General features: G+C 41.0%; 1 protein-coding gene across 3 annotated transcripts in view; it reads right to left on the reverse strand.

Annotated features, from left to right (window-relative positions):
* Positions 1 to 12,103, reverse strand: part of DSP (desmoplakin) — a 40,783-nt gene extending 28,680 nt beyond the window's left edge. For 2 of the 3 annotated variants that reach the window (XM_039869385.1, XM_039869383.1), the window contains exon 1: positions 11,842 to 12,075. In XM_039869385.1, coding sequence (XP_039725319.1) covers positions 11,842 to 12,038 — 197 coding nt within the window. In that variant the 5' untranslated portion in view covers positions 12,039 to 12,075. Of the gene's footprint in view, positions 1 to 11,841 lie in introns of all 3 variants that reach the window. The other variant, XM_039869386.1, reaches the window with a different exon arrangement.
* Positions 12,104 to 12,494: the final 391 nt, after the last annotated feature.

The raw sequence follows: 12,494 nt of genomic DNA on the forward strand, positions 1-12,494 counted from the left end.
TACACATATACATATTTTGGGGAAGCATTTGAGAATAATCACGCCCCTTCACCACAAAATATTTCAGCATGTATTTCCTAAAAATAAAGACATTCAATTGTATAACCACAGTACAACTTTCAAAATCACGACATTTAAAGTGGATAGGATACTACTTTCTACTCTACAGAACTTTTACAAATTTTACTAATTAGCCCAATAATGACATTCACAGCAAGTTTGTTTCCCCAGGTCCAAGATCCAATGCAGAAATACTCTTTCGGGTTGTAAAAACAGACTTTTAGCAGCTTATCCATCACCCCTCCTGCTTCACCTCCAACACCTCAACTCCCTCTGGAGAAGACTTCACGGGATCAGACCCAGAACATGAAGGTGTCACTGACAAGTCTGGCTAAGAAAAATAGTAGGAAACAAAAGAAAAGCTTATTCGACAAAAATATCTTCTGCAATCACAGAAAAAAAAGATAATGGTAAAAAAAATAATGGTATGAAGAAAGTGATGGGAGATTTAAACATCTTTAATGCAAAAACAAGCCACTTTTCCTTTCAAGATGGCCCTAAAATACTTTTCTCTGCAATGATGCTCATCCACAGATACATTTTAAATGAAGCACTTTTCTAGAAGACAAATGGCAGAAACCTTAAAACAACAATGATACGTAAGAAGAATGTTGTAGAGGTTCCATCTTGTAGATTATGGGAATTTAATTTGCTCCAGACAGAAATAAAAAGAACAAGGTATAATAAAAGTCTTACTTTTTAATTTGCCAAGATACATTATGCTGCAGCACAGCCTACTATAGTTTAGTTTAAGAGCAATTTAAAGCATATTAAATTATTATTTACTGTCCAGGAAAAGTCCTCACGAATATGCCGCAAGAGGCCTGAGTTGTTCACAGGACCTCAGAGCTACCCAGCTCTTCAGCCAGGGCCACCTGCAGATGAAACTGTTTAATGCTTGTTTGATGTACCCAACTTTCTCCTACGTGTGTGTCTGTGTGGGAGGGGTGTGGGCGTGTGGGTAAGAAAGAATTTTACTGTTCAAAAAAAAGGTTTGAAAATCACAGGCTGTACACAGATGGGATAAAATCACAAGAATGTGGGAAACTGCTCCCTCTGTGCCTGATTCCGTGCCATTTCACACTGGGGAAACACTGACTTTCTCTCTGCCATCTATTTGCAGTTCCTCCCTGTAAGCAAGGCTCCCCAACAAGCCAGCACTAGCTGAATCTGCGTGGGTGAGGAACCAAGCTTCCCCTGGGAACCACTCCCAGATGATGACATGGCTCCTCCAGGCAGGCCTGGGCAATGTGCCTGCCTGAACTGCCCACCTATCAAAACCAGGACACCCCACACCCCATGAATGCAGTCAGTCTCTTTCTTCCACTCAATTATACAGAAAATTTGGCACAATCCCGTACTGCTGAGATATAAACAGGACTACGTCGGTTGTCCAAACTTGTACAAAATTCCAATTGACTTAGAATCAGAATACTTTCCAAAATGTACCTATTATAAAATAGAAGAAAGAAATTCAAGAGACAAAGGGGAAAAAATCAGAAATATAGAAACCTCATTTAGAACCCTAGGATGGATGGATAAAGAATTAGAAAGGTCCTGTATAAATTATATTTGTTTTCTTTTATTCAAGGGGGATGAGAGTACTTTTCTACTGAAACATTTAGTAATTCTGTTCAGCAGTTTGGTTCAGAGAGTAATTCCCACAAAGAATGCCATTCCCCAGGATGTAAATGAAAGGGCTATCTCTTAGCACAATGGAAAGTCAGAGTTTCCTGACTGATTTAATAATGCGCGGTACTGTAAAAACTATCACAAACTGAGCTAGTAGACAGAGGCAGGGGAAACTGGGTGAGGAATATGTGAGAACTCTCTAGTATATTTGCAACTTTTCTGTAAGTGTAAAATTATTCCAAAATTAAAACGTGCTTAAAAAAAAAAAAGGGAGGCCGAGCTCAGCTGTGAATGCATATACCAAAATGTACATAGAAGTCTTTTTCTTTTATTGTTCAAATAATTTTAATTACTGGAATGTACATTTTTAATATGCAAATAAAAAGTTTTAAAATCTATGGTAGCTCTTATGTGTAGATTCCACACTCAGACATGCTAGTGTGCAGTTTGGGTGTTTTTTGTTGAGTTTTAGATGTTCAGCTTATTGTTGTTTCAAGGGGAGAGATCTGGGGGTGTCTCTCACTCTGCCATGTTTCCCAGAAATACATACAAGTCTTTTTAAAGTGAGTTTATGGCCAAATTAATTTGACAACAAAATATAAAACTCACCAGCTTCTTTTTACAAACTACTAAAGTAGTTAGTTACAGCAGCGATCCCCAATGTTTTGGCTCCAGGGACCTGTGCTCCTTTGAGAATCTAATGCCTGATGATTTGAGGTGGAGCTGAGGCGGTGATGCTAGTACTGGTGCTGGGGAGTGGCTACAGACAGATGAAGCTTCGCTGACTAGCCTGCTGCTGACCTCCTGCTGTGCGACCCGGTTCCCAACAGGCCACGGACCACTACGGGTCTGCAGCCCAGGGTTGGGGACCCCTGAGTTACAAGATACTTAAAAATTAACTGTACCCAGGAAAAAGAAAAGTAAGGCAATTAAATGTTGGCTTAAATTAGTGACCTTCCCACATTTTTCTGGTTCCTTCCTACTTTTAGAAGACATTCCTACTTATATAGAGAGAGCAGTTTGTATCACTGTAAAGATAAGTCATCTTATCTGCTCCCCCTCACCTACATATATCTGAACTTAAAAGAAAAAACAGGGAACTTCATACGCTGTTAATACTAAAAAGAATTGTTCATGCTTTACTAAAGAACTTGCATATATTTACCATACATGCACTTGATACCTACTAAAACCCTATGCATTTTGCTTGACATTTCAGTAAAAAGATTAATAAATGTATGGGAAAGAGGAATGAACAAAAATCTAATCTCTTTAAGGGTCAAAAAAATGAAAAGCTAAAGTGTTAGAACAATGTAATGATGAATCCTTGATATTACTATTTGTCTATAGGAAAGTATGATCTGATTAACCAAATTTCATTATGGAACTTTCCAAGACTTCATCTGGTCTTTAAAGCAAGATCTACCTTTCCTGTTTTTCATTGGTAAGAATCTCACTTTAGCCCGAGGTGTGGCTAAGGACACCATTCCATTCAGAAACATGGGTGAGAAAGGGAACCTTTTAAGAGGCTCATGCTCAGTCTATTGAAAAGAGGTGGAGGAAGGGAGATTCAAGCCCTTGAGGTTTACTCACTAAGAAAAGAGAATCCATCCTCACATTTCAGTGTGCTGTCTTAGCCCAGTGAAGGACCCACAAAGAACTGGCTATACTCAAATCAAGGAGGAAGTACAAGTAGATACAATTTTGATCCTTGGGGTTAGTGCGCGTCAGACACTCAATCAACACTGTGCAGTGCTGGATTCTTCAGCATGAGAGCCAGGAAAGCTTGCTGCAGGGAATATGTGCATTTTTTAAAAGTTGAGTGTCATTCAAAACTTTTTAAGTCAAATTCTATTTTTTATTGACCACATAACAATTTTAGAACTTTTTTTTAATCTCAGAAATTTTCTAGACCTCAGTTTTCCATCTCTTGAGCTAAATGGTAACTAAGATTTCTCTAGCTTACTTTCTCTGTAACTCTATGTTATGAAACCGCCAAATTCATTCTTCCTGTTGAAAATAATACAAAAGTCTATATTCTGTCTAATGGTAATAAACTTTCCTCTTTAATTCATATAGTGCACTTTGGGAAAATGCAAAATTCTATCATATGTGAAAAAAAAACTTTAAATAAATTTACTATTTAACAAGTGTATAAGGATTTAAAAAATCCCTAGCCTCAAAGAAGTTTTTCATACTGGTACGTACAGGTGTTAGGGGTGCAGAGATTTAAAACCATGTTAGGAACTGAACTAACAAGCTCAAAGTTCAATTTTTAAATCCTATTTCAGTGGCATGGAAGATAAAAGAAGTCATATTAAAAGGAAAAAAAAAACTCATTTGTGCCAAATCAGTCAAAAAAGTATTGACTTCTAAATTAAAATTAACAACTGTCCTTGAAAAAAATAACATTTGTTCTTAAAAGTGTTTTAACTTTTTTGAAATTGTTTTATCTTCAAACTCACAAAGATAAATGATTCATACTATAAAGAACCTGTCTGCACAAACATTTATTTTGAAGTTCATCCTAAAACCTGTTTAAACAAGTAATGGTTCCACCAGTTTGCCTAAAGATTCATTTGTCAGTGAATTAAAAAGAAAATGCATTCTGGATTTTAATCCAAAGATGGAGCACATGAACGTGTGAACGATATTATAGGGCTTTCTATGTTTTATTTTACCACCTCTAAATAACACTTTTTTCCTTTAAAAACGACTCCAAAATTATCTGTCTTAAGGCATTAGTTTAACACTTGTTACCAAGAGTATTATAGGAAAGAAAAAAAGGAAATTATTTTGAAGAGAGGCAAGCAGCATTACAAGGTAAAAATATTTAATAAGTTATCCTCCTTGATTTATAAAAGTAATTTTAAAATAATCTAGTCTGTTCATTATACATGTGGCCCATGCCACCTAACTCTGTATTTCTTTTGTGTACATAACTTTCTCTCCCACTGGACTCCTTCTTTCCTTCCTTTCTTTCATTCCTTCATCTCTATCCCTATCTCTCCCCGCTTCCCATTCCGTCCCAGTAATCTCTGGTATTTCTTTTGTTCATTCCATCAACATAGGATCCTGTACATGTGCCAGGAATGGTGTCTTGTGTCTCTTTGAATTCAGGTTCATGAAATAATGGCTTCTGAAAAGCTCAATAAATATTTGTTGGAAATAAAATAATTATGTAATGCATTAATATTGATCTTAAAACCAATTTGCTTAGCTCTTTACAATTTTCAAAGCATTTTCACATATACTATCTTGTTTGAGTTTCTTTAAAAAATCTTAAAAGGAAAAAATGTAATATTTGTTTAAAAAAATGTTTTTACTTCTTCATTTAAGGACAATACCTTACCTTGAAGACTCACTAAACACTCTACCATTCTTCAGAAGTTATGGAGCAAACGCTTCCTCTTCTGTTGAGCTTTCCTGCCCACACTTCTGCCCCCATTCTGCACTAGTTATTTACACACCTGTCTTCCCCATTACTAGAGAGCAAAGTCCCACATGCACCTAACAACACGGAGTTTGCACACAGAAGGTATTTAATGCATGTTTGTTTGGCTTAGTAAAGTAGAAGTAAACAAAGTCCAATAAAAGACTGATATGAGGATATAACCAACCATCTCATTACCCTGATTTCCAAAGCTCAATCAGGTAGTACATCTACCCTACCAACACCCCCAAGCAACAGTGAGCATAAAAGGGTGTTTTCGCCCTATAAATTTTAGAAGGAGGGCCTCCTCTGATCTTTCATTTTGTCCTCACCTAGGAGCTTTGGAAGCAGTACTCTAATAATAAAGTTTCACTTCCTTTGCATGTTTATTATTTTCAGATTTTGGTGGATTGGAGGGAGAAGGGTAAACTGATCATGTATCATTAACTTCAAATAGACTTTGAAGTCAGGCAGACTTGGGAGTCCACTCCCTGTTCAGCCACTTCTGGTCGTACAGCCTATGACTCTGGAGCAAGTTAGACTCACTGTGCCTGGAGTTTCTGTATCTGCAGTGTGGAGGCACACACACCTCCTGGGGTTGGCATGATGCTTAGTGGAGCTACTAAAGTCTGCAAGCCTAGCAGAAACTAAATCCTCACTGTAAGATAGCTCTTAGGCTGTTGGCTGCTGCTGCTGTTATGGCACGGTTCTCATATTTCATTTTGATTTTTTACTTTGTGATTTTTGCCACAGTTCATAATTTTAAGGATATCCTACAGCAAATTGAGGGTGAGATGAAAAGCAAAAAAAAAAAAGAGAGAGAGAAAAAAGAAGAAATGGATTAGGTACTAAGCATGAGGCATTGCAGAGGTTCCTAAAATTACCTACAAAGACCTGAAAATAATAGTTTGAGATAGTTCAAAGAGGGTGATATAGTTTAACAGCATGAAAGAAACTTATCGAAGGGCTAAGAAAATTCAGGAAAAGATCCGTATCTTTCTTTTATTAAGCTGGGATGACATGTGAATATTTGGTCCTTACAAATTCAGTGTCAAAATAGGGATTTCTATTCTGAATTATTTCTCTGTGTGAAAACTTACATTCATTCTGAATCCTAAACAAATCATTTACAATCTTCTGATTATCCATCAACAAGCCAACTTCTCTTTTTTTTAGGTGCCAGATGAAGCAAGGAATGTTATGTTTATGTGTCGGAATTTTTAAATCCAAACAAAAACTTAGACCTATTTACTGTAGCCTCTTACTAACATGTCATCATTTTCATGAAATGTAGATTTCACATCCATGTCGACTTTGAAGGTCTTGGACCCTTCCAACACCAAAGGTGGTAAGGTGTAAATTATTGGGCTGCACTAGCATTTTACAGGACCTTGCCTAAAATAAGTGGCTCACTGAGTCTTGGAGGCTGTGAGTGATGGCTTCAACATTAGAACCACGCCTGACCATTTTCCCATAAGTGTAAGAGAGAGAAAGAGAAAGACAAAGGGTGGGGCAGGGCTCCAAGCACCAATACCACCAAACTAAAGAAGCAATCCTAGAACCACTTCTTCTGGAAAGACTGGTTAGCAGAGAATTGCGTTAGACTCTCCAAGTCACACCCAGGCCTTCCTTTACTCCACCCTAAGAAGTCAGCATTGAGGCATCAGGGGCATCAGCAGTTTTTCTTCTTTCTCAAGACATTACAATCACCTGAACAATAAAATTATACCCATATTTAGAGAAAAAATTAAGTACCATTGAAAGCCGTTTTGTAGATGTGGCCAACAATTAGTTGGCTTAGTGCAGCATCATAATGTGGTTTTTTTCCTAAGTAGACGGAAACTATAAGAGTATTAATGAAAAGAACACAATGGTTATGAAATAAATATTTCACAGGAATGCAAAAAATTAAAAAGTAAAAACTCATGTTAGATAGAAGAGTTTACAAATAGAAAAGATGAATTCTAATAACTACAGTTTGATAGTTTGATCTTGTCTTGAGTCACTGTGGTATACTGTATTCAAATGTAACTCAACCCCCAACTAGCTGTGTGATCAAGGCCAAGTTATTTAACTACTTTAACCTCAGTTCTCCATCTGTAAAATGGGTACTTTATCGTGAGACTTGTGATAAATACATAATATACCTAGCACATTATAGGTTTTTGCCAGGTGTTTGCCATTATTAACCACTGATCTGACATTTTTATAAAATATGTAACCTACTTAAACTTACTAACCATGCAAATGTTATCTGCCATATATTAAACTAAGCTGAATCTTACTTTGCAATCATTTCCTAGAAAAACATTTAGAAAATCTATTCTATTACTCACCCAACCCTCTGTTTTCTCAGACTCTCCCTTGCCTCTTACATCCAATTCTTAGCTGAAGCTGCCTATTCACCTAGTAGTATCTACTTTCCTGAGCCACTGCCACCAAACTGGACTAGACTTTTATCAGCTCTCTCCTTCACTAGTGTAATTGCTTCCTTAAGCAACTCCATCCTGTAGCTAGGCTCCCCCTTTCATGCCATGCTGCGCATTGTGACCACAGAAACAGTCTAAAAGCTCACTTATAAAATTACCATTTTCCTGCTCTTCAAAAAATTAAAAAGTAAAAACTCAGGAGGCCTTCACTGGCTTTGATGAAAAATTAAAAAGATTAAAAATTAAAAAATTCAAAAAATTAAAAAGTAAAAACGCAGGAGGCCTTCACTGGCTTTGATGAAAATCTGCGATGGCTCCCCTCTGCCTATCCAAATTCCTCGCCTTGCAGTCAAGATCCCCCAGGCTCTGGCCCCAACCTATCTTTTCTCCTTAGGTCTTAACCGCTTCCCACATAGAACAAATGCTGAGAAAGGACATCACTCTACAGGCCTTGAATTAGCTCCTGGTTTCCCACCTCTCAGACTTTTCCCATGCTCTTCTCTCTCCCTGGAATGCTTTCTACCCACCCATCTTGACTAGCTGAAATAAATACTCCAAAGTCTAATTCAACACCAAATTCCTTTATAAAGTCTTACTAGTTAAAGTCTTACATCAGATGTAATCTTCATAAAGAGACAGATCTTGTCTCCTTACGAAGCCTTTGAATCATGTATAACCTCTCCTGTCCATTATCCTTTCATATTTTATAGTACTTGTGTACTTATTTTCCTTTAAAGAGCATCCGCTCTTTTCAAGAAGCCTTTGTATTTTCAGCTTTGAAACTCGGGACACCTAACAGAGCCGATGCTAAGTAAGTATTTACTGAATGAATGAAGAAATAGAATTGCGATACTTTCATCATATAAGTACAGGACTGTCTAGTCTAACACACAAGAAACAGTCTAAAAGCACAGGATGACAGCAGTGCAGAGGGGAGGGACCTTGGATTCTAGTGCCAACTCAGCCATGAGTAGACTCAAGGATTTGCAGCAAGTCTTAATCTTGTCTCTAAAGTGGAAAAGCAAGGTTTTTGTACTCCTTAGCATTCCCTCCCACTCTAAAATTCAATATAAATGGACCTGTTTATTTTATGCTAATATATAGGCTTCTTTTAAAAGGTAGCTTAAAACAACTTAAAATATATATCAAATAGCAATCACATGTGTTTTGGTTTTGAAATCATGAGTTCTGGAGAAAAGTAATAGCATTATAACCACATATTTCTGAAGCTTAATGACGATATCAGGCTTTTAATCCTTTTACACAATCTACACTTTGATCAGTGAAAGATTTAACTGTGGGACTTTGTCACTTGGCTACCAAATTTCATTACAGACTTGTAATTTCTTTGAACTATAGGAATAAAACAAGAGTAATTCTGCCTTAATTGAAAACAATATAGCGCTCTATACAAGAAAAATCCAGTTTATAGTTTCGAAAATATGTCTATTATGTTATCAAGCATGTAACATTTACTAAACTTTAAAACATTAAATAGAGCTCGAGAAGAAATTAAATAAAGTAGATACAAATTCCATCCAGCCTAAAATAAAGAAGACACAAGACAGGTCAAAGAATAAGGGAGTATTAGAAGTTAGATATAATACCGTTTTTAAAAAATGACAAGGTTATTAATGTTAAGGACGAAGAGAAGATGTTTTAAAGTCACTTTAAAAGTTAAAATGAGCTCTAGCTCTCTACACACTCAAATTAGTTTATTAGAGAAAGGCTAAATAGAAACACTGATTATTTCAAAAATCGTCAATCTAATTCAGCCAATAAAGTAGTAGTTTTTGAAATAAATTAGTTTAAATTCAACCAGTTGTTTTCATGCTAGTATTGTGCTTTAAAAACAAAACACTTTTATTTAGAAAAACGTTTGGTCAGGAACGCAGTTATTAAATTTATAGTCATCATCCATTTAGCTCAGGGCAGTCAGTTCAAAGGTGGCATCCTACTTCTACGAAGTGCGTGCCACGAACAAACAAATCCCTCCGCACCAGGAAACGGGTGTGGATGCATGCTCTGTCTCTCGTCTGTCAGTCGCCGTTATTTTAAAATGAATGCAAAAGTCAGCATTTGCGGGCGACTTCGTATTGTGCTAATTATTCAGTTAAAGAAAGGTCGGCAGCAGCTCTTCAGGCCAGGCTGGGACAGGATGGAGTCACTCCATTACTCGATGAATGATCCCATGCTGACTCGAGCCCCTACAGCCTGACGCCCCGTTGACCCAGCAGATTAACATCAATGAGCACAAAAACACTCTTCTCAAATTTAGGTAATTTTTTTTCTGGAGTCTGTTTGCCTTTCTCAGAGAGATATAAAATTTGACAGGTTTATAAACAGCTTTTAGATTGGAAAAAAACAAACACAAGAAATGATACTATACTATGAGAAAACAATGAGCCTCTCCAAAATTTTGTTTCAGTGATGAATCCTTATAAACCACGTATCTTTACGCAGTTCATTAACAAATATATTAATTACAAATTTCTTCTACAAGAAGCCAAGGGAGTAAAATATTCATTTTACAGTAATATTGTCAATTAAAAAACAGAGAGACCTTGGGATGACGGAAGCATATTAAAAAACAAAACAACAACAACAACAACAACAAAAAACCCTTGTTTCATAAAATGCCGGAATAAAAGAGCTGCTCAAGAATCCTCGTAAATTCTGGCTTGGATTTAAATGTGCGGATTTTTTTTTTAAAGATGATTTCCAAATACTGGCCAAGTTTAAAAACAAACTTAACAGCCAAAGTAAAAACCGGAAAATGTTTCTCTCCATTCTCCCTATTGCTTGGCACATTTTTCCTGGAAATCCCCAGGTGCATTTTGTTCAGAAAACAAAGAGCACCAAGATTAAGAAAATTCTTTGCTAACTCATAATTAGCAAAATAAATCAAGATGCTCCAGGAAAATATAGAGGGAGGCGGAAAGAGGGAAAAAAAAAAACCAAAACACACGTTGCAACTTGAGTACTCTCTGCCTTCAAAACCAATGGCCCAACTAAAACCCCCTGGAGTGTATTCAAGTTGCTCCTTCCAGCTTGAGGCCACAGGGCTGGTTAAATTTTGTTCCGCAACTCAAGCGGCTTTCCCAAAAGCCCTATACTGGAATGGCATGTGGGTGCAAGGGTTTGCAGCGGGGGCGGGGAGGGTGCGAGCTGCAAAATTCTCACGGCTCACGTGGGCATCCCGAGCCCAACACCGGGAACCGGGTAAACGCAGGTTCATTATCTTGCTCAGCCACCCAAATGACCCCCTCGATCGGTTTCCTCGATGATCCCGAGAAGTAGAACCTGTCATTTCAGCGGGCCTCTCTGGGGCACCTTGGCCAGGGCCTGTCCCCAACTGCACAGGTGGGACCCGGCGCCTTCCTGCCGCCCTCCAGCTGCTTAGGTAGCAAGACTCTGTGCCATGCTCCACGACCAAGACAATGAGGTCGTTCCTCCCGTGCTTTATAAAAAGAGGAAAACAAAGAGCGCAGGCGTGGAGCCACAGGTGCTCTTGCCAGCGGGGGCTACGGTGCGGCGGACCGGCGGGGACAGACATCGCCCAGCGGAGCTCCGACCCGGGGCCAGGTGGCTGCCCCTGCTGGAAAGCTTCATTTGGGTAGCAGGGAAGGCCGAAGGTGGGCCTTCTAGGGACGGGACCCCGCGCAGCCGGAACACAACCTCTTTACAAAAGCTTTTGGGTGGCCAAGCAGCCCAGGCGCCGCTGCCGACATGGTCTCGGGGTGACTAGGACTTTGGAATGAGCCAGGAGACACAGCGGAACGCCGACTCCGACCCTGGCCGCTCAACAGGCCGAAGCCCCTCTCCTTTGCCATTTTACTTTTGGTTAGTTAGAGAATTTGGGTTTTGCTGTCGTAGCCCCGCCTGTCTGGCCTCTCCACCCGCCGGTCGGGACAAAGGGGATGCCAGCCCAGGCCTGCCGTGCGAGGGACAGTCCTGGAAGCAGCCGAAACTCCAGCGGCCGGGCTCGGGGGAAGGGACAACGGCGGGACTGAATCCCGGCTTGCACACACACCCACACAGGTCTGCGCAGCGCAATGGGCGTCAGGTACCTGGATCCTGCCCCAGCGGGACCAGGAAATGCTTTCATGACCTCGGGCAAAAAGACTTTTCCTCTCTCTGGACTTGGTGTCCCCGTGCGTCAGGGGAGGACTGTCCCTCTCCTTCCCAAAGGGCTGAGACTGGTTCTGCTAGGAGTGAGGAGACCCCGCAGCTTCGGCCCCGAAGCCCCGCGCACACCGCGCGCTCCAGCACCGCCTTGGTACCCACCCGTAGCCGTCCGAGTTCTGGTCGGTGACCGTGTAGCGCCGGGAGTAGTACATCCTGCTGGTGCCCCCGCCGCCGCCACCGCCGCCGCCGCCGCCGCCGCCGCAGGTCACCTCGTAGCGCAGGTCGGGGCCAGACTCGGCGCGGGTCATGCGACCCAGAGTGTTGATCCGCGGGTGGGATCCTCCGTTGCAACTCATTTCGACAGGCACTCAGAGAGCCGCTCAGAGCCGAGACATAAGCGAGGACAGCCGGCTGGGAGAAGGCGGAGGGCTTTAAAGGAAAGGCCAAAACCGGGAACTGCGGTAGGGAATGCAGAAGTGTCTCGGGGACTCTCCTGTCCACCGGGGCCGTCACGGCCGCAAGGGGCGGAGGTCGGGCGCCGACGACGGCGACGGGCGGGGAGCGGAGCGGGAGGAAGAGCTGTGGCTCGGAGGGCAGCGAGGGCGCAGAGGAGCTGGGTCGCGGCTGGGTGTTGGTGTTGGTTGGTGGGGCGCAAGTCTCCTCCCCGCTGGCACCCGGCGCCGAGCCACACCTGGCCCGTTTCTTCCCAGGGCGGGGTGCGGCTGCTGCGCCTCCGCCGTCCCCTGCGGGTGTCACCGACGCGCTCCGGCCGCCCCTCCCCACCTGCGCCCTCCAGCCTGCGGCTCCGCCCT

Source organism: Pteropus medius, unplaced genomic scaffold (assembly GCF_902729225.1).
Source record: "Pteropus medius unplaced genomic scaffold, Ma_sr-lr_union100, whole genome shotgun sequence".
Classification (NCBI taxonomy): Eukaryota; Metazoa; Chordata; class Mammalia; order Chiroptera; family Pteropodidae; genus Pteropus; species Pteropus medius.